At 43.9% G+C, this 21,118-nt stretch overlaps 1 protein-coding gene across 1 annotated transcript in view; it reads right to left on the bottom strand.

Annotated features, from left to right (window-relative positions):
- The window catches only part of LOC103179960 (PH domain leucine-rich repeat-containing protein phosphatase 1), a 119,099-nt gene that overhangs the window by 15,719 nt on the left and 82,262 nt on the right, over window positions 1–21,118 (bottom strand). The window contains exons 2-9 of the mRNA XM_007895524.2: window positions 19,033–19,223; window positions 17,309–17,434; window positions 10,621–10,787; window positions 4,712–4,858; window positions 4,358–4,588; window positions 3,591–3,793; window positions 2,373–2,433; window positions 1,605–1,700 (exon numbers count right to left, since the gene is read on the bottom strand). Coding sequence (XP_007893715.2) covers window positions 1,605–1,700; window positions 2,373–2,433; window positions 3,591–3,793; window positions 4,358–4,588; window positions 4,712–4,858; window positions 10,621–10,787; window positions 17,309–17,434; window positions 19,033–19,223 — 1,222 coding nt within the window. The remainder of the gene's footprint in view (window positions 1–1,604; window positions 1,701–2,372; window positions 2,434–3,590; window positions 3,794–4,357; window positions 4,589–4,711; window positions 4,859–10,620; window positions 10,788–17,308; window positions 17,435–19,032; window positions 19,224–21,118) is intronic.

The raw sequence follows: 21,118 nt of genomic DNA, 5'->3' as shown, positions 1-21,118 counted from the left end.
TTCCCAACATCTGTCTTGACTGTTCAATCGGATTAACCACAAGCAACCCTGCTAGTCACTGTAACACATATAACACATCAGCAGGCCAATGTCATTAAGCATGCACATTAATTAGTTGCACAACAACAAATTGAATTGATATGGCATCTTTAACGTTAGGAGGATGCAACTATAGGCAACCAAATACAAATGCAATTTAATGTGCGATAGCACCAAACACCAAAACTCAATTTATTAATAAAGGCAATGTAGTGTCCTTTTTCTATCAAATATTCCTCCTAACAGAGGAGAAATGGAATTAGAGGTCCAGTGGAATAGATGCCACAAGCCAAATGGACTCTCCTTTGTGCTGAATTTTCTATGACTCTTACAAAGCACTTCCTTGCAGCCCTTTCATTTTCACAAATACTTTCATCCAGGACACATAGGTTGTGCTCCTTGTGAAAGAATCAAATAATTGTGCTTTGCTCTCCCAGGTTACAGGGTTGCCTAAACCCTGGGATTACACTAGTGCTGTACAATTCACTCAGATGTAGTGGGTATCAATTCTATGGTGGGATTCACATGAAAGAGGTTTTATATTTCAGAGTAAGGCATAAAACTGTTTTTTGTGATTTCGGTTGTCATAATACCATTGATGACAGGCAACTTCAAATAATGAAAACTCCAATATCCTCTACAAATACACGCAATCTTGTCCACAGATCCCAGGTTTATCATAATTCTTTGGAAACTGGAATACGGAAACCATACAATATTTTTTAAAATATTCATTTTTTAAAAAAAGCAACATTCAAACCAGAGCCCAACTTCTAGACATGACTAGATAAGCTAGAGCTCTTCAAGAGATGTCTCAGGAAGTGGTGGCGGTGGGGGCAGGGAAATGGAGAGGTGAAGGAAAGGAGAAGAGAATCTCCCAGAAGTATTGGAAGCTGAATGGGATTGAGAATATGCACACTAAACTATACTCTCAGATCCAAGACAACTGGACAATAGGGCAGATTGATGGTTGCAAAAGACAACTCCAGGACAGACACCAGGAAGTATTTATTTTACACAGAGAGTAATTAACAACTGGAACAGGTTGCCAAGTAGGGTTAGGACACCAGATCGATTCAATTAAACAACAGCCTGACACTGTAAAGGACAATAGAGTGGGGTATTTTTAAACAACAAATTTACAAATACATTGCACCTTTCACATCATGAGGACATCCCAAGGCGCTGGAAAGATGAGATACAGGTCAAAGAATTTCTATATCTGAATCTCTATTAAAATCTCAGACTACCAAGGTATTCCTCTGTTGTTTGTCACCCAGAAGCAGAAGCCCAAAGCCTTTGCTGTAAAATGTTTCTGTTCCAAGTTTGGCTTTTTAGCAACATCACCAACCTAATGATTAAATGGGCTGCTGTCAAGGTTCAGCCAATTGCTGATTTTAACATTAGTGCATTAGTGCAGCCTCAATTCAAACAATAAATTTCTTGGCCAGTCAGTCGCAGCAAGTAAGTCAGGATTCATCAGCAGACCATGGTGGGGGGGGGGGGGCGTTCTTGCTGAGTATTGCCTGCCACTGCAGACACCAAACACAAGCTCAGTTACTTACTTTCCAGGCAGCTCGCAGATCCGATTGTGGCCCACATCCAAGACTTCCAGCTTTTTACTGTCACAAACCCAATCGGGTAAGAGGTCCAGTCGGTTCCTACATAGGAAACGTGACCAAAATGTTACATTCCTATACATAGCAAGATCATAAGCAACCACAAAGCGAGAAAAGCCAACTCAGCCCATTACTTACAAATAGCTCTGCTCCACCCATTTCATCTCCAGAGTGAAACATCCCGTATAAATACTCTCAAAGACAATCAAACAAAATAATCTTCGGCATTCATCCATCCTCACTTCTTCAATATTAAGCCCAGAACTGCTACCTCTTGCCCAGCCCAGCAGAAGAGGAAATACAGTGTCCTGTGAAACATTCCTTCAGTTTGATCTCATCCCATTCCCAACCAAATCCTCATCCAACTCCCTTTCCATAGAATCATGGAATCATAGAATCTTACAGCAGAGAAAGAGGCCATTCGACCCACCATGCCTGTGCCGGCTCTTTGAAAGAGCTATCTAACTAGTCCCACTCCACTGCTCTTAACCTAATAGCTTTTGAAGAAGTTAATCGACTCAACCTCTTTTGCTGGAGGCTATTTTGCATATCCACTATTCTGTGGGAAGAAATAATTCCTCTAGCATTCAGATGTTCAAAGATGATGTCTGTGGCCCTGGTTATTGTCCTGCCATCCTTTGTGTCACCATTGATTACATCATCGTTTTTTACCTAACTTGCATATTGACAAGCCAACAGTTGACAATTACCTACCTTGATACATCCATGAAGGTAAGGTTGTTGGGGACTGGATAAACATCAATGTACACAAGGCCTGAAAGAATGAAAGTACAATTCAGTTTTTAGACAGCGTCTAGCAATAGTGTAAAAGGAACATCTGCCACAAGTTTTATATCTGTTGGCGGGTTTTCATTGAAGGACATTATTCCCCCAATGTCTCTGCTTCTCTGTGAGCGGTGCAACTCCTACAACAACAACAACTTGCACTTTTATAGCGCCCTCCACGCAGGGTAGTGTGTCTGCTATGGGTGAACACTTATTAGGCCTCCGAATGCACCACTCTGGCCTGGTCACCATAAAGTGCACAGTAGTGTAGCGGCTATTCCTCTAGTTCACTGCCAGTCAAACTACGGTCGTGGATCAGTTCTGGTCCAAGGTGCCGTCAAGAAGTGCCCCCCACCGCCCCCAACACTTGCACGAGTCTAGGTAAGTCCGAATTCCATCAGTACTGTGTTTCCAGGTTTTTCTTGGCTGAATATTTCGTGATTTATAGCAGTTTGCTGCCGACCCAAAAAGATTGTCCATCATTTCTCTAGTTTTCCCTGGCTCACCACCTCCGCTCACAAATTATATCACTAGGTGCTGAGGAACCACAGCACCACCCATTCCAGTCTAATTCCACAGCATGAGTCTGACTTGTGGCTTTCCTGCTCATGTTAATTACTGCTTGCCAAATCTAACTAAAGTCAAATTAATTAATTTGTTTAAACTGATTGACTTTCCAGGCGCAAAATATTTCCATTCAACTCCATTCCCCGAGTTAGCATCCTAAACTGAGTTAGGTGAGAGTTTTCCCCTTTTCTAGTCAATTTTCTTTCAATCAATGGCCAGGCCAATGTGTTCTCAACAAACAACAACAAGAACAAGATTACATTTGTATAGCACCTTGCATGTCGGGAGAACGTCCCAAGGCGCTGGACAGTGAACAGCATTTCAGACCCGAGCTGGGATCAGGGGGGGAGAAGGAAGGGGAGGGGAAGGGGGGTGGCCGATGGCATGGTCGAAGAGGAAGGTCTTGAGGCAGGACTTGAAGGAGGTCACCTCGCCCCTCCTTAGCCTCCAAACAATACATTTGTACAACGCCGTTCACGTTGGGAGGACATCCCAAAGCGCTCAAAAGGTAAGATGACAGAAAAGGAGCAAATAGAGTACAAACATAAACTAATAAGGAAGGTGAGACTCCAGACTTACTATTTGTAGCAGCAAATAGATTCTTCAGCAGATACCCACTGACTTTAAGGCTGGACAGTTGATTTCGTTCACAGTGCAAAACCTCAATGTTGCCAAACACAGAGGCATCAAGGTCAGTCAATTTGTTGTCCCGCAGATCTAGATGCGTAACATATGGCAAGATATCCATATCCGCAGTATCCAGCTTGGTGATGCAATTGAGTCTAAATATAAAAATCAACAACATTTCCAATATGACTTGTAATAAAGAAACACATACCTAGCCCTCAAAATCTGGAGATGTACAAGTAAGGGATTCTGCACAAGATCTTTACTGTGGACCTGCGCAATAGTGTAAAATAATGTACACTATTGCGCATAGAATTTATAGCTCAGAACAAGACTCATTGTGTCTGTGCTCGCTCTTTCAAACAGCAATTCTTTCAGTAAGACAAGAGGGTACTGGTTCAGAATTGAAAGAGTAAGTTCAGGACAGACACCAGGAAGCATTTCTTTGCTCAGAGGGCAGTCAACAGCAGGAATGGTGGTTCAGGCCATGAGGGAGTGCTCACAAGAGAAACAGCTTAATGCCCTGATGGGAGGATGTGGGGTGGGGTGGAAATACTCCAAAAAAGGATGAGAAATTAGCCAAAAGGCCTTTTTCACCCAAATCACTCTTGTGATCTTGTTAGTTGTGACGAGAGAATTGCTTCATTGTGAACCAACTCATTTACATCTCTTCCCTCCCCCGCATTGAATTTTGTACAAATACCTACATTATTATCTACCTTAAATCTACTTGTTTGATGTGTGGCATCCTGCCCACCTTCTGCAGGCTCAGGGTCTCCAGGCCATTGCCGGACATGCACAGCTTCTCCACAGTGGTTAGTTTCTCCAGCACGGCTGGAATGTGTGTGAATTGGTTAAAGGACAGGCTCAGGTACGTCAGCTGCTGCAGATTTGCCAGCTCTGGGGCGAGAAACTGCAGGGAGTTGCCGTCCAGCAAAAAAGTCTGCAAGCTGCATTTCAGAAGAAGAGAGAAAGAGTGAGTTAAAACACAAGAGTTAACATCAGCTGTTCTGTCGCTTTTCTGCGGGCTCTGCTATTCCGAGACAGACTCTGCTCTCAACGCGGCTACTTACTTATTCATGTTGCCGACTGCCGGTGGGATCGATCGGAGGGCGTTGCAGGAAAGGTTGAGCTCCGAAAGCGTTGGAATATCACAGAGAGCGAGAGGAAACTCTCCCATGTGATTATTGGACAAATTCAGACTTCTCAACTTCATGAACCTGAAGTGAAAATTTACAGAGGGATGACGAGAGACAGAGAATAAAATAAGTTCATTCAATAAAATGAAATATCCTGCATATTTGTTCTCTTTGTAGTTATTTTGTAATACTCCCTCTCCCACTCCCCTTTCCTCATTTTAATAATAATAATCCTTGCATTCAATATAGCCTCCTATCAACAACAACAATAACTTGCACTTATATAGAGTCCCCATGCAAGGTAGTGTCTCAGAGCGCTTATCACATCGTTGAGACGTTTCAAGGCGCTTCACAGTATTTTTTGAGCAAAACATGGCAGCCAATTGCCCACAGGTAATTTACACATCGGTCTGCATTACTCTCATCAGCATTCTTTTTGAGGTGGGATAACAGGAGCGAGAAGGCAACAGAGAAGCGGTTCCTGGCATCCACTCCACGCCTTCCCCGAAACTCGGGTAAAAACAACAACAAATGATACTTGTATAGCACCCTTCACGACGGAAAGACCTCCTATGGTGCTGCACAGAGCCTAGAACAGCACAGAGAACAGAGAAATAGATAGTAGAGGCCCCACAGACTGGAGGTATGTATTGCATCAGCCCACCCTGCCAGGGCAACACTTGGTGTGCTGCATTTAACCCCAATGCTCTTGGTTTAGAGGCGAAAACCAGTCAATGTTCCCAGTGCTACTGTCTGCCAAGCAGCCAACACCCTAATTTTTTTGCACCACATTTTATTGATTTAAATAATACAATTTACACCTATATAGCATCCTTCACATCAGGAGGAAGTCTCACAGTGCTTTACACAGTTGATTGGACACCGAAGCCGGTGGATGGGGGGAGCGGTGGAGAGGAGAGAAGAGGGGGGAGCGGTGGAGAGGAGAGAAGAGGGGGGAGCTGAAGAGGGTGGAGAGACGAAGAGCTGCAACCAGGATGGAGTTCCAGGAATCAGGAGTAGAATGACAAAGCTGACCCACTGTTGGTGGGGGACATGAAGCAGGCCAGTGTTCACTGAGTGAAGGGAGCGGGCTGGTCGGTAGGGTTGGGCGATTGGCACTAACGTAACATGTAGAGTACAAATTGCACCATAAAATGCATTATCTGATCAAAATATTCCATAGAGGAAAAGTGGAGGGAGGACAAAACACATTGGGCTATACATCTTATGCGCCTACACTCTGCCCACGAGATTACTTCAATGAAATACTCAGCAAATAAAATTGTATCGCATTAATCACCAATTCTAGGATTTTGTTTGATATGTTCCAAAACAGCCAAAAATATCCTGCCAAGATAGAGGAACTCTGGCAGCTGTTCTTTTGATGTACAAATATGAAGCTCTAGCAGTTCGGACTTAAAGCTGAAAGATGTACTGAAATGCATTCATTCATATTCCTATTATTGCCTAACTCAGCAAAGATCAGAAATTGAATCATAACTATCCTTCTTCTGCATGATTCAGAGTCACCCATTGCTCATTAAGCCATGGGTGGGGGCCAAGAGAAGGAGAGTTAACTGCTGTGCGACATGTCCAGGGAAATTCCTTTCAGCACCAAAACGGACACTGTCTCTGTCACTGGACAGGACTGATCAGTGTTCCTCCCCCCCACCCTCTTAAATATGTACCAAGTAATATAATAATCTGCATGCGATGTAGCACCTTATCACGTAGTTGAGTTGAAGTGTCTCCAAGTGCTTCGCAGTATATACTGTAAAGTGAATTGAATTTATATTTTGTCGGCGAAGTGACAGCCAATTGCATGAGAATTTCATGAGATTCTCTCGACATGAGAGGCACTGCAAGAAATGCAAAGCTTATTAGGATAATTCATCTGTTTGTTTCTAAATCACCTTTTCTTTACTAATAATACTTGCATATAATATAATGCTTTATCACATCATGGAGACGTCCCAAAGCCTTTCACAGAATATATTGTAAAGTGAATTGACAGTGTATTTTATGTGCGAAATACGGCACCCAATTGCGCAGAGGAGTGTCCCAGAAATGGTTGTGGATTGAGTGACCAAACCAGGTTCTATTTATTGCTAGGTAAACATAGATGTGTGGAGCAAAGAAATTTGTCTAAGGTTTCAACCTACCCAATACTCAAACACGGGTGTTCTCGCTTGCGAAGCGAGCATGCTAACCACTTTAAATAGATAGGAAGACTGGGAGGTGCAGCCGGTTTGGACACCTAGTGTGTTGGTGTATATATTTAGGGAAAACAGATGCTCTTCTGCAAAGTGGAGTCAGTCAGTTATCACTGAGATAGGAGCTCCTTTTGTGAAACATATGTGCATGAGGCCCGGAACAGTAGATACGGGTAAACAAAAATGAAAAAAAAATCTATTGTAAAATGAAACCTTTCCAAAATGCTAGAAGCCGTTTTATTTTCTAGGCACAAAACAAATAAATCTACTCATGGATTTCAATCCATAAAAAATGGATGTACACTCCCTTGACCTGCCTGAAGAGAACAGCTGACGCACGTAGCTTGAGCCTATACAGCACTGACAACCTTGTCAGTTGAGGCTGAAGCAGTAAAGCAATAACCATTCCTGAACAAATTACACTGAAACCAATGATCTCTTTGTGCAAGCCAGAGGAAACCCAACACAGGCTCCTGTGAACACAAGCCTGCTAACCCAGCAACTGTGGATTATTCTCAATTTGGGGAACAGTTAATACTGGGATGTGCGTCAAATTGTGAGAGAGCAAATTGACCTCAGAGAACGCACATCCCTCAAGACCTTCACATAAACAGTGATACTGTAACATTTGCCTACAAATCAGCAAGACTCTAAAATGCCAGTCGTGGGATATATTCAGTTTATGGGCAAATTGTAGGCATTCCCGCCTGGTAGCTGCCAATTCTAACTGGCTCAATTTCTGCATTGGTTGCAAATTAAGTACGTCATTTGCGAGCCATATCCAGGATAAGTGAGTGGTGATTCTTTTATTTAATTGGCAGTTCAGCAATGATGATATATTATGATGCACACACAAACTCGCATACACACAAGAGATGCCAGCGCCCAACACGCCAACAAAATAAAGGAGGATGTTTTCTTTTGAATATAAGCAAAATATATTAGCCACAATCTTCTGAGTTCAGAAATGCTCGCACTTCCTGAATACAGGAGATCCACACATTACGATGCCCCGAAGACAGGAAGACACTGAAGTGAATACCTGAAGCCGATGTTCTTTCCTCGTCTCCTCAAAACAAATAAACATGCAGCTATCAGCATGTTGAGAGACCCTGCATTGTACTCTCCTTGAGTCAGTAGTTTAGCAAAGTTTACTAAAACAAACAACTCAACAGCTCTTGTTTAGATAAGACTAATAAATAAAAGGAGCTCTTCACCAGCAGTTAACTGTATGGCAGTGCTCTCTCTCTCCAACTACAAATCCTCAATAACCAGGTGGAAATCCACAGTAGAAGATGAAATTGAATCCACCCACACAGATTTCGGTGCAAAGGGTCACTACACATTTTCAAAATGTTAACCAAGCTAACCACAGCAAAACGGAGTTTTTCATTTTGCAAGCTATATCTCTATAGTTTCCTTCCACTTATTACATACAAATGGACTCCAGAAAATGCTGCAATCCTGGTTGAATTAAATGTCTATTAGTTCTGGTTAGATTAAAAAGCTGGCAACGGGCTGTAAGAAGCGGCTTGTCAAGAACCGAGCATCAAAATGTGGTCGCCAATGATGCTTTGATCAGATCAAAAGTAAATTTACTTTCATTTCAGTGCTGGGTTTGTTCCTTTGTGCATGTCAGTCATTAGTTGTGTTTTTGATGTTTTTCCTTGTCGAAAATGTGTGAGAAAATTATTTTAATTGGATTCAAATGAATGCGAGCGCCTCCCTCACGGGGAGCGAGCTCCATCCCAGAGCACAACTGCACAGAGTCTATATAGCTGAGATCAACGAAGAGAAAGCAATAAGGTTATAGCAATCGTATAACCGTATGTAAATAAGCCTTTCAGTAAAACCATTGGAATTATTCAATATGGAAACGGCTAATAACTATCCTTCATTAGAAATCCCCTGGGAGCGAAAACAACAAACTCAGCTGGGGAGCAGCTATGCACAGTAACTGGAGAGCATGATAGATTAGACAAATGTCAGAGATCAAATGCACGGGGAAAGAAAGTCTTAAAAAACAGACTGAAATTGCTTCCACTGCTGAACGGATTCTGACGTTTCTGCATCCGTGTGAAAGCAGTGTTTGAAACTGCAATCTCTCCCCACCAACCCCCCAACCCACTGTTGGACTGTAACGCTGACAATCACTAAAAGGGCAACAAAACCTGAAGTGCACACAAAGGCACGTGGATAAACACAGGTAACATACAAACACACCTGCACATTCACACGCACACAAGCGAGGAAACAGGTGCGCCCTAAAATAAACAAAACACTGTTGATTTAATCAGATTTGAGTTGTGAAGAATGATCCACCACTGCATAATCCAATTACTGCTTTTCCCTCAATCTTTCCCTCCTTCAAACCTTCCCACAACTCTTCTCCCTCCTCCCAAACAATGTTACATGGGATATCTATTGCTCTGTGCGGTCGGTACCACTCCAGGGACTCTGCTCCACTTGTTGTGCCAAATGCATATATATGAGACTTCACAAAAACGTTTTGTAAACAAAGATAATTCAATCACTAAACGTAACTGCCGAGGAGATCGTGGATAAACTCACAGGCGGGTGCAACCCTGAGCCACACAGCCTATAACAGAGGACAAGGGTCACTGAGAGTAGCCAGGCAACAAGAGCAGTGTCTCTGTGAATCCCTCGATAGTCCTTTACGAGGGAAAAGGGGAGTTTGTCGTGAATTTATCAACAAGAAAATGCACTTCCATGAGGAGGCTTTAGCAGATCAGTCCTGTGCAAACTGGTGGCAACGAGGTGGGCTCAGCTGGACATTGGCAGCTCATGGGTCAGTTAAGGAGGTTCCAACTTACTGGAAAAACATTATTTTCTATTTTTTTAAAAAAAACATTATAGGCTTCAAGCGCATGAAACATTTTTTGGAAAGAATAAAATTTGACTCTTTTGAGAGGCCGGCCACCTGCTATTTGTCTCAGACTCCTACACCAATCCAAGCTAGTAGTAGGGTATGTAGCAATGCAGTTGATAGTCTACTGTACTCAAGTTATCCACCGGATAAGCATTAGAGCAATTCACCACTCGCCCGAGAAACAAACATTCCCATTCATAAAGTCGCTGCCTTTTTGTTACACTCACTGCCCATAAGCGAATCTAATTCATTAAAAAATAGCTTTCAAAAGGGAATTGGATATTTACTTGAAAAGAAAAAATTGCAGGGCTACAGGGGACTGGGGCTAGTTGGTAGCTCTTTCAAACATGATTAACCGAATGGCCTCCTTCTGTGCTGTTGGGATTCTATGACTCTGTGAAAGTGAATCTAGTGCAATGCTGGACACTCTTCGACAGCACATTCACCACCTGGACACAACTAAGACCACTGCAATTTGAAAATCGACAGTGAAAATATTATAGCTACTATAAAAACTGTGGATTTATTGGGCATATTTCAATGCGGAAAATCACATCTCTCTCTTTAGTCTTTCTCTGTCACTTTCTTTCTCCATCCCCCCCCCACCCCCGCCCACAACAGCAAACCTAACTTCTCCAGGGATTTTTTAAAAATTTTTAAGAGAAATGGGCTTCTCGAGTCCAAAGACCCACAGCCCAAGATGCTGTGGTTTAAGCACAGGTAGTTAGTATGGCTGTTACCTCTGAAGGTCGCTCAGACCTCCACTTGCTCCAAGACACGGTTTCAGCCGAAGGAAGTTCTGTTTCAGGTTCAGGTGAGTCAAGTCCTGACTGTAAAAGAGATTACTTGGCAGCGCCTCCAAACTGCAGCACGATAGGTCCACGGAGCTGATTCTCTGGGAAACAATCTGAAAAAGACAAAAATCCCCTCACATGAAATTTTTCCCAATGCACTCCTTCGCACCCCCACTCAATTTTGAACCAAACACCTGGCCTCTATGAACAGAGCAGGAGAATTTTTCAAGTTGTGTTAATAAACCTTGCATTTGATAGGCACTTATCAGGAATTACTGTAAAATGCAGTGAATGTATATTTCATAGGCAAAATAACAGAGAATTGATGAAGATAAGGATGTAGATGTGGTACATGTGGACTGTCAGAAGGCTTTTGATATGAGCCACACAGAAGACATGCTATTAATGGAATGGTGGAGATGAGATAAATTCTTAAGGATAGAAAACAGGGTGGATATAATTATTATTCAGAATAGAGAGATGTAAATAGTATGATTTGTAGACAAAATCAGCATCAAATTCACGCAGAGCAATGTCCCAACAATCAGCCATGATGTGAATGACCAATTAAATGTGGTGAATTGCTGGCCAGGACACAAGGAGAAATTCCTTCTCTTTTCAAAAAATGCCACGGAATCTTTAACATCCACCTGAACAGGCAGACAGGACCTCGGTTTGACGTCTTATCCAAAGGTTGGCACCTCTTACAATATAATACCAAATTACATTTGCATTGCACCTTCCCCGTCGGGAGTATGTCCCACGGCACTGGACAGTCAGGTGGGGGGATGGGGTTTGGGAATCAAAAGGGGTGGAGGGCAGGTAGAGTAGGATGTCAAAGGCACGGTCGAAGAGGAGGGTCTTGAGACGCCCCTTGAAGGGGGCAAGGGAGGAAGCAAGGCGAAGGGAGAGCGGGATGGAGTTCCAAAGGGTGGGAGCAGAGAGGGTGAAGGTCTGACCGCGGATGATGGGGCGTGGAGCAGGACGGAGTTGCTGAGCAGAGGGAGCAGAAAAGGTTGATAAGGGGTTAGCCGGTCACAGAAGTAGGAAGGGGCAAGGCCATGGAGGGCCTTGAAGGTGAGGATGAGAATTTTGAACTCTATTCTCTGAGGGACGGGAAGCCAGTGGAGCCGGGCGAGGGTGGGAAGATGGGGTCACGTAGTGGTGATGAGATAAGAGGGTTCGAAGATGTGGATGAAGTGATGTGTAGGAGCCGGGGTGTGAGGGGGAGATGGGGACGTGGTAGTAGTTGGCAGGGCAGAGGCAGCTGAGTGGATCCCCTCGATTTTGGTCTCGAGGAAGTCCAGCATCACCTCACAGTTGGTGTTGGAGGAGAGGATGGGCGAGGCTTGACAGGGTGGACAGAAGAGCCGGTTGGTGGCGAAGAAGAGTAACAACAACAACAACTTGGATTTATATAGTGCCCTCCACGTCGGATGGCGTCTCAGAGCGCTTGGGGTTGTCTTTGGCCTCCAAGATTGTCTTGGAGAAGAACGCCGATTTAGCAGAGGTGAAGGCGGAGCAGTAAGTTTTGATGTTGTCCAGCCAGATCTGCCAATGGACAGTTAGATTTGAGACAGGTGCGTTCAGCGGCACTCACCTGTGCCTTGAGGAAGCAGAGGTGGCTAGTGTACCAGGGTAACTTCCATGAGTAGGAGGTGGTTCGGAAGTTGAGAGGGGCAAGGGCATTGAGACTGATGGAGAGGGAGCTGTGGAGGAGAGTGAGCGTGGAGGATAAGTCAGGGGAGAGGAAGCCCGGAGAGGTTGGAGTTCAGATGACTCCAGGGCAGCGGAGAGGGAGTGGGGGTCGCTTTTTTTTCACAGGGGTGGTGCATATCAAATGGACACACCCAGAATCGCACAGGAGCCCCAGCCTAGATTGTGAGTTCAAAGTCACCATGTAGGGCTTGAACCCACAACCTTTTGACTCATCAGAGGTGAGAGTGCTCTCAAGTGAGCCAGGAGGATCCTCGTAAATTGGGAGAAAAATTGTGACAAGTAGAGATTAAAAGGGAGCCTTTAACAGCAGTCTAGGGAGCAGGTAGTAAAACTGAACACAGAGCTTCACATTCAACTTTAATTACCAAGTAATCCAACTTCTTTCCCTGGGGCTTGAAATAAAAGCTTGAAATTTGTTAAGCACGTGTTGGTGAACAGACGTCATAGAACAAGTTTGCCACTTTCATTGCTGCCCCAGTGAGCTAATCGCTCAGGGAGATTCTGTAAATCTACCTGAGATACAAGTAAGCCCTTCCTTTATGATCTCTCAAAATGGACAGGATAAGTAAACGCCACAAAAAACTGTGCTGGTGTTAAATAAAGAAGTGGAAGAATCAGACCTAGTGACTGAATCTTTTTGTAAGTTTTCCTTTAATGTAAACAGGTGAACAAACAGTGGTCCATCCATTCGACTTCTAGGCTTACATATGATGAATGAGCACGTGGGCGAGGTGCTGGCGGGCAACGCAATCAGGAGTCAGGTGGGGGAAAGGGGAAATAGAGAATCAAAAGGCTTGAGCCAGGACAACAAGGCGCCAGATTGTCCCCTCTTCCAATCACAAAAAAAACAGCACCACATACATAGACAGCAAAATAATAATAATAATAATATTCCTTACATTTGATATAGCGCTTCATCACGTCTTCGAGACGTTTCAAAGCGCTTCACGGAATATACTGTAAAGTGAATTGACTGAAGATTTTGTGGGCGAAATGCGGCAGCCAATTGCACCCAGCAGCGTCCCCACAAACAGTCATGGATTGAAGAGACCAATTTATTCTTTTTTTTAAACAAAACTGAAGGAATTATTACCCTTGGAAAAGCGATCCGCCGATCGACTAACAACCGGAATCCTACTTTCAACAACAACAACTTGATTTATATAGCGGCCTCCACGCCGGACGGCGTTTCAGAGCGCTTTACTTACTGCTAGGTAAACAGAGGCATGTGGAGTAAGGAAACTTGCCCAACATTTTGCTCTGCTGGGAATCAAACCCAGGTCTCTCGCTTGCGAGGCGAATGCTCTAACCACTGAGCTACAGGACTCCACAGTATATATAGTTAGCTCACTTTACAGTATATTCTGTGAATTGCTTTGAGACGTCTCAACAACAAAGCACATAGCGATACTGCACTATATCAAATGCAAGGATTATTAAGGATTATTATAAAGAGCTAGAATACAGGGTGAGCCCATAACTGCAGATTTAATCCAGGATAAGGAAAAGGATTAAGAAAAGTTCACCAACACAGTCCTGAATTTAGAGTAGATTAGAAAGAAACAAAAGGCTGCAGTTCTATTCTTGAAGAAGGAGGTGGATTCATAAAGCTAAAGGTCAATTAGACTACAAATGCACAACTCAAGAACACTTCGGAGGTTTCGCTTTGTTTTGGAGGGACCTTCTTGTGGTTCACTGCAAACAAGGTGCAGCCAGCAATGAGAACTGGAATGAGCACAGCTCTGCTCCACACAGCTCCTACATCAGACGTGTGTTCCAAAATAAGCAAAGGACAAATACACGAAGGAAAGCAAGCAAAAGGACATAATACGCAGATTGCTGATCTGATACTCAGAAGGACTACCTCCAGAGTATTCATGGGAGCTGGAGTCAACACTTCCCCTCACACCAAGCACCAAAGAAGCCTCATTAGAACTGTGCCAGTCTGACGTTCCTCTCTCTCATTCCCCCTTCTCCTCCACACTTTTAAAGATTTCTCCTGAAAGGCACTTCTCTCACTGAAAGGCTTGTGTTTTCCAAAGCCAGTCCTTCCTTGCACATCGCACTTCAGAAACATTTTTTTAAAGACACAAAATAGAATTCCTGATTGAGACGTTCACGAATCGTAAACACCAGATAAATGTTGCGTTGGCTTTCAAAAATCGTCAACCACATCCCAAGAGGATTTTAAGCCAGCAAATCTCCATAGAGGCACTAAAATTGACCACACGGTCCTGAACACAAGCCAGAGCCTCCTCTTCCTGGGCCCCGGGTGAGGATAGGATCAAACTAGGCTATTGGCTCCTACAGTAGAGTTGAATAGCCCGCAAGACTTGCTATCCAGCCTCACTGTGAAGAATGATCTTTTGGCTGAGGTGTCGGAGGCTTCCTGCCAAGCAGGACGACAGTCATTCCTGACCAGAATCAGGAAAGGAAAAAAATTAGCAAAGAGAAAAATCAATGAAATCAATTTCAGGATTTCCATAAATGATAAAAATGAATCAGCTTGATATTCATAGAATATGTTTCAAAAAGGTTCTCCTACAGTTCTGAGGCCTGAACATCTTTTCAATCATCTTTCATTCAGATCTCAGCCTGGTTCAGTGAAAGCACTCTCACCTTGGAGTCAGAAGTTTGTGGGATCAAGCCCTATGTTAGGACTTTGAACTCACATAGGCTAGAACTGACACCCCAATGTGGGGTTGGGGGATTGCTTCATTGTCAGAGGTGCATCCTTTAGATAAGATGTTAAACCGACATCCCATCGGCCTATCCAGGTGGACGTTAAAGATCCCATGGCTCTATTCGAAAAGAGAAGTCAGTTTCTCTTGGTGTCTTGGCCAAGGATCCTCCAGATAAAATTGGGAGCATTCACTTCAGTGCTGTTTTCGTTCACACTGTTGTGTGAAAATTGTCTGCTAAATTTTGCCTATAAAGTACACAGTCACTCCGCTTTACATCAAATCCTGTGAAGCGTTTTGATCACGGTATAAAGCACTGTGTATAAGGTCAGGATTTGTTTCAGTATGACACCATACTCAGCTAAGACGAGGGAGCTGTTCTGTCGTTTTAAAAGGTTCTTTAAATAAGCAAACTGTGTATAAACACTTCTTTATTAATCTCGTTTAATCTCATTACGATTTCATTCTTACCTGATCGGAATACGTGCCCCTAACACCCCCTTCCCTCTGGAATTTCATGCACAATAAAACAAAACCAGGCTGAAGTACTATTTTGCTCACAATACTGGGCACCAATGTTCATAATTTGGTATTTAAGAAGGAAATTTTGGCAGTGCTCACCAGTCGGGAACAATAGCTTTATTAAATCTGTTGGCAGAGTGAAATGCCAGAGTTTGTTCTGTGTGGGAGTTTTAAAAGCAAACAAAGTCAAGGAATGGATCTGCCCCACGTAGACAGCAGGATAAAACCGTTTCTCTGTACCCCTCTGCTCTCTCCCAATCCCCTCCGCACAGCTGATTAACTCAGGCGCGCGGAACCGAACAAAAGCTCCCTCAACACCAGCTCTGACATTACACGGGCATGAACAAGCTGCGTACAATACAGGCCCTCATGAATGCAACCTTCCTAAATTGAAGGAGTTTCTCACGGAAACACTACTGAAGGTAGAAACAAAAGTTTGTGGTAAGTATCAAGTTGCAGAAATCAGCAGCTTTCACCTTTCCAACCATTTGAACTAGCATTAGCAAGTCTGTTGTACTGCAGAGAGCAAGGCTCTACACCTCACCTACAAAATCATAAGACTCAACATTGGTGGCAGCTGTTAAACAGAGAATTAGGTTTCTTCTTCTAGACCCCTGTTCACTTCCCAACCCAACCACCCATAGAGTAAAAACGACTGTTTGTGGGACACTGCTGTGCGCAATTGGCAGCCGCGTTTCACCCACAAAATATTCAGTCAATTCACTTTACAGAATATTCTGTGCAGCGCTTTGAGATGTCTCAACAATGTGATAAGACGCTATATCAAATGTAAGGATTATTATTACAACCACAACTTGCACTTATATAGTGCTCTCCACCCAGGGTAACGTCTCACAGCGCTTAATAGTGGCGGAGACTGACTCCAAGCCGAGGTGGTGGGGGCAGGTGGCTGTAAGCACGGTCAAAAAGAAAGGTTTTCAGGCAGGACACAAAAAAGGGGAGAGAGGGAGGGCAAGGCGGAGGGATTGAGGGAGAGTGTTCCAGAGTTTCGGGGCGTAGTGGGTGAAAGCGCAATCTCTGATGGTGGGGCGGAGAGTGTGAGGGACAAGCAGGAGGCCAGAGCCAGTCGAGTGGAGGCACCAGGTGTGGATTGGAGAGTGAGGAGGTCAGAGAGGTAGGGAGGTGCCAGGGAGTGAATGGATTTGAACGAGTGTGAAGATCTTGAAGTTGATGCGTTCGGTGATGGGGAGCCAGTGGAGCCTGGCCAGAACTAGTGAGAATGGGGGGACGGAGTTTGGTCCGGGTCAGTACTATTACTGCAAGAACAAACTCTGCCTGAGCCAGACAGAAGATACCTGGGCCAAATTAGCTATGGTGGCAGGTGGGGGGGCGCAAATTCCTAATTTGAAAAATAAGGAAGAAAAGGTGGAAAACATGCCGCAAAACCATCATAATTTGGGGAACAAAAATCTTATAGTTGCAACTTAATCGTCATACGTGTGTCAAGGGTCTTTGGAGAGAAAAGCCCAACTTGTACTACAATGCTTCAAACAAGTGGTGGAACAGGTTAGTGCTGCAAAGCCTTTTGTTACAGTGAAGCCTGAGGACTGTCTGCTCTCCTCAGACAAACAGCCACCAAACATGGGACTGGGGGTAAAAACAGTCACTACAACAACAACAAATTAAATTTGTTGCACCTGGGTCTAGGGGAGTGGAAGGTTAGAACAGACACCCAGCACACATAGACCCACCTTTGAAGCCTGTCGAAGCCAGCGTAAATATTCTGGGAAGCTATCAAAGCTGACATAGTAGGTTTGACTCTGTGGTCCCGATGACATGAAAGCCAAACAGTGCTGATGCTTCTTCACTTCCTCCACCTACACAAGACAGAAAGGATCCGATTACATAAACCAAAAGAAAACATTGTGGCTCACTTTAACCAAAAAACACAAGTGTGAGATCAGGTCCACTCAAGCTCGGCCTGCGAAATTCAGAAATATGTTAGGAGCATTAACATTATCCCTTGAAACGCTGCCGGCATAATAATCCTTTCCTTTGATAGCTCGTTTGATGTTGGGAGAACATCTCAAAGCGTTTTACAGGATTTAGTAAAGCTGAGTGACTGTGTATTTCTAGGCAAACATAAATTAAAACACAAATACAGCAATTAATTTGCACAAGTGACCAATTTTATTCGGTGGATTATTGGCCAAGACACCAGAAACTCCCTTCTCTTTCCAATGGTACCATGGGATCTATAATGTCCACCTGAATGGGGTGATTTGAAGCACGGCACCTCTGGTAATGCAGCACCTTCCCCAGCACTGCATTGGAATGTCAGCCTAAACTTCAAATTCAAAGTCCTGTGGTTGGGCTTGAACCCACAAACTTCTGACTCAGAGCAAGACTGTTATAAACTGAGCCAGGCTCACACTTTGAATGTGCAGTTACATTTTGGGGTGGGGGTGTGAAAAGAAGTGAGTAACAGTGAGTAGGCAGTGTGCAGTTAGAGGGAGAAACGTTCCCATAATAATACGGTAACGTCATGAGCATTGATTTGTCATTTTGGAGGCAAACACAGCAGCTATTTGTATCAGCAAAATCCCACAAACAGCCACGAGGCAAATGATCAATTAATCTGTAGGATTAGGGACCAGGACGTTGGGAGAAACTCCCTTCTCTTTTCAAATAGTCTCACAGGATCTTGAACACAAATCCGAAGAACAGGCGGAGGGGGCCTCATTATAACATCTCGTTGGAAGGAGCGCTCCCTACAAAGAAGCGCTCCCCCAGCACTATATTGAAGTGTAAGACTCTGAGCTCAAGTCCCTATATGTGGGGCACAAACTCAATCTTCTGACCCAGAAACGATTTGAAATGATTTTTGTATTATGTTGACAGCCTGGGGTTAATATTACAGTAATTAAGCTATCAGCATGAGAGCTCTATTACTGTAATTAGTATTTTTTTAGCGTGTGGGAACTGAAAACACTCAGTGCCCACAGATTGAAGTCTTTGCAGATCTGCAGGCAGTCTGAGGATTACAAAAGAAAAATAGCTTCCAATAAATGAACTCAACATTTTAAAACCATCCTAAAAGGAAAGTTCTCCCCACCTCATTCCGCGCACTCAATGGACAATCCAATGGCAAGCTAAGTGGTTTTAACTGGTCAGACTTCAGCAGTACTCCAACACACACTCTGGGGTCCCCAAGCCTTGGCTCTTGCCAACTTGTGCCTAATACTTTCTGAAATTAGGTAAGCATGAACCGTCCCTCCAGATAAAGAGTGCGCATTCCATTCCAATAATCTATCTCTAAGATTTCCACGTGTAGTTGGGATGTATGGAAATGTTAGCCTCATTTGGATACTCTCAAGCATGACGACAGGTCATGTGTCAGAAACCCAGCCGACCCCCCCCACTCCCGCCCCACTCCAAAAAAGACCTATCCTGCAATCGATTAGCTCAACTGTACCTTTCCCCCGATCAATGGTAGCACGTGCATTTTCCCCGAGTGGCTGTCCTTCACAGAGGAAACTATCAAGCAGGTTCCACACAGGATGACCTGGCGTTTGGTCCATTTGTGAAGCTGCATCTTCCCTTTCCGAACGTTGAACAGCCCGGACAGCTGGATCCGCTCCAGATGATCAATGCTGGAAGGTTTCCCTGAAACAAGCAAGGAGGGGAGAAAAGGACAATGAATCAATCAGAAATCACTCAGCACTCTACACTATCTGTACCCATAGGAGAAGAATTCAAGTCTATGCGCGTACTCATAAAAGACTACACACACTGTACTGTAAGACTGTACAGAGCTCTCGGCACAGGTTGTTCATATATCACAGAAATTATGCAATTGTCCACAAGAACTGTATCTACATTTGTTCATTCATATCGACCAACTTGAAGCTTACATTAAAAATAACAGGATGGCTCTGTGGCTCTGATACTTGAGAAAAAGCACAGTGGATGGTGGAACTTTAACATGGACAATGAAATTCCTGCTTACCATTACTCCTTGAAAATTATTATTTTTTAAATTGGTCACTCAATACATGACTGTTTGTGAGACGCTGCTGTGCGCAATTGGCTGCTGCATTTCGCCCAGAAAATATAGTCAATTCATTTTACAGTATATTCTGTGAAGCGCTTTGAGATGTTTCGAAGATGTGATAAAGCGCTATATCAAATGCAAGGATTATTATTGTTACCATTACATTTGGGTTTCAAATGCAAAAGAGGAGCAAAATATTTTTCCAAACATAGATTTCAGTACTTTACTCACACATTAAAATCCCTTGCCTCAAGTTCCTGAGCAGTCAGCTGCCGTGTCGTGCAAAACATTCCCAATGTTAACCTATGACCTGGGAGGACATCAATTCGTTCAGAACGTGCTGGCTACTACTTCAGGCACGTCAAGACTCGGTGTAGCTCAGATCATTTACAACTTTTCTTTACGCTCACAATTCTTGCTCGAGGTGCCCTTCCCTCCGGAGCTTGTACCTCAAAACCCTAAACTCTCATGTCTGGTTGTCACCCAGATAATCTAGCATTTGCTTTAGCTGTCTTGTTGCCTCTCCTTGGAAAACTGGTTAACATTGTGGCAGAAGTTTTTCCCAGGTATTATCGGAACTTCGTAACAATTAAAATTAAGAGGTTGCAGTTGAGAGACGTTGTTCAACGTACCTGTTTGTGCAGGTTTCTGTCTCAGCCCAGAGGGCCAATCTATTGTTCGAGTTCAGACAATAAGCATCTCAGCAGATTGTTCTACTGAATGAGGGGATCACAACAACAACTTGGATTTATATAGCACCGTCCCCGCCGGATGGCGTCTCAGAGCACTTAACCTGGCTAAGTCTGATCAACTCCCACACTGGGAACTAGACAGATACGTGGTTGGCAGGAGTAAACAGATCAGCTTCAGCTGTGAAAGATCTCCCTCGGACAGTAGAACAGTATGACTCTCTGGGGTAATCTGGCTAGGGTTACCAGAGGGGCAACTCTGAATCAATATCAGGGGGAGGGGGAGGAAAGAATACTGAGGACAGAGAGTGGTACTTCTCTTGTCTACAGTGCTTAGCTTCCTCATCCCCAACTGGTTTCCACTTCTGCACTGTTTATGCAGCCTCAGACATTAAATTAAGACTGATACACAGAGTCTGATGCACATAACAATTACACCAATAATAGCAGGTACCAGACCCATATATCCAAAACATCATCATATCTTTTTTAAATCTAGCTTTCCCCTTTTTTTTTCCTGTTTTTGCTCCTGGTCTGATCTCCTCTCCCGGGGTGTGGCTTCAGACACTGGTTGCCTTCCAATACTTTGCTCAAGTGGACACTGACAGATTGGTGAGTCCTGCCAGTGATGGCTGACCTCTCCCAAACCAGCTACCACACACGCGCACAACCAGTAGAGGGTGCTCTAGAGAGACTGGGAGTCAGAGTCCTTGCTGGACTCCTTCACCCTGGGAAGACTGTGGTCAATTTGACCTTCCCAGTCAACCCTGGCTGACACCAAACTTAGCACTAACTGGGATACAAACCAGCGAGTTTCT

Source organism: Callorhinchus milii, unplaced genomic scaffold (genome assembly GCF_018977255.1).
Source record: "Callorhinchus milii isolate IMCB2004 unplaced genomic scaffold, IMCB_Cmil_1.0 Scaffold2, whole genome shotgun sequence".
Classification (NCBI taxonomy): domain Eukaryota; kingdom Metazoa; phylum Chordata; class Chondrichthyes; order Chimaeriformes; family Callorhinchidae; genus Callorhinchus; species Callorhinchus milii.
This window is presented reverse-complemented; position numbering and strand designations above follow the sequence as displayed.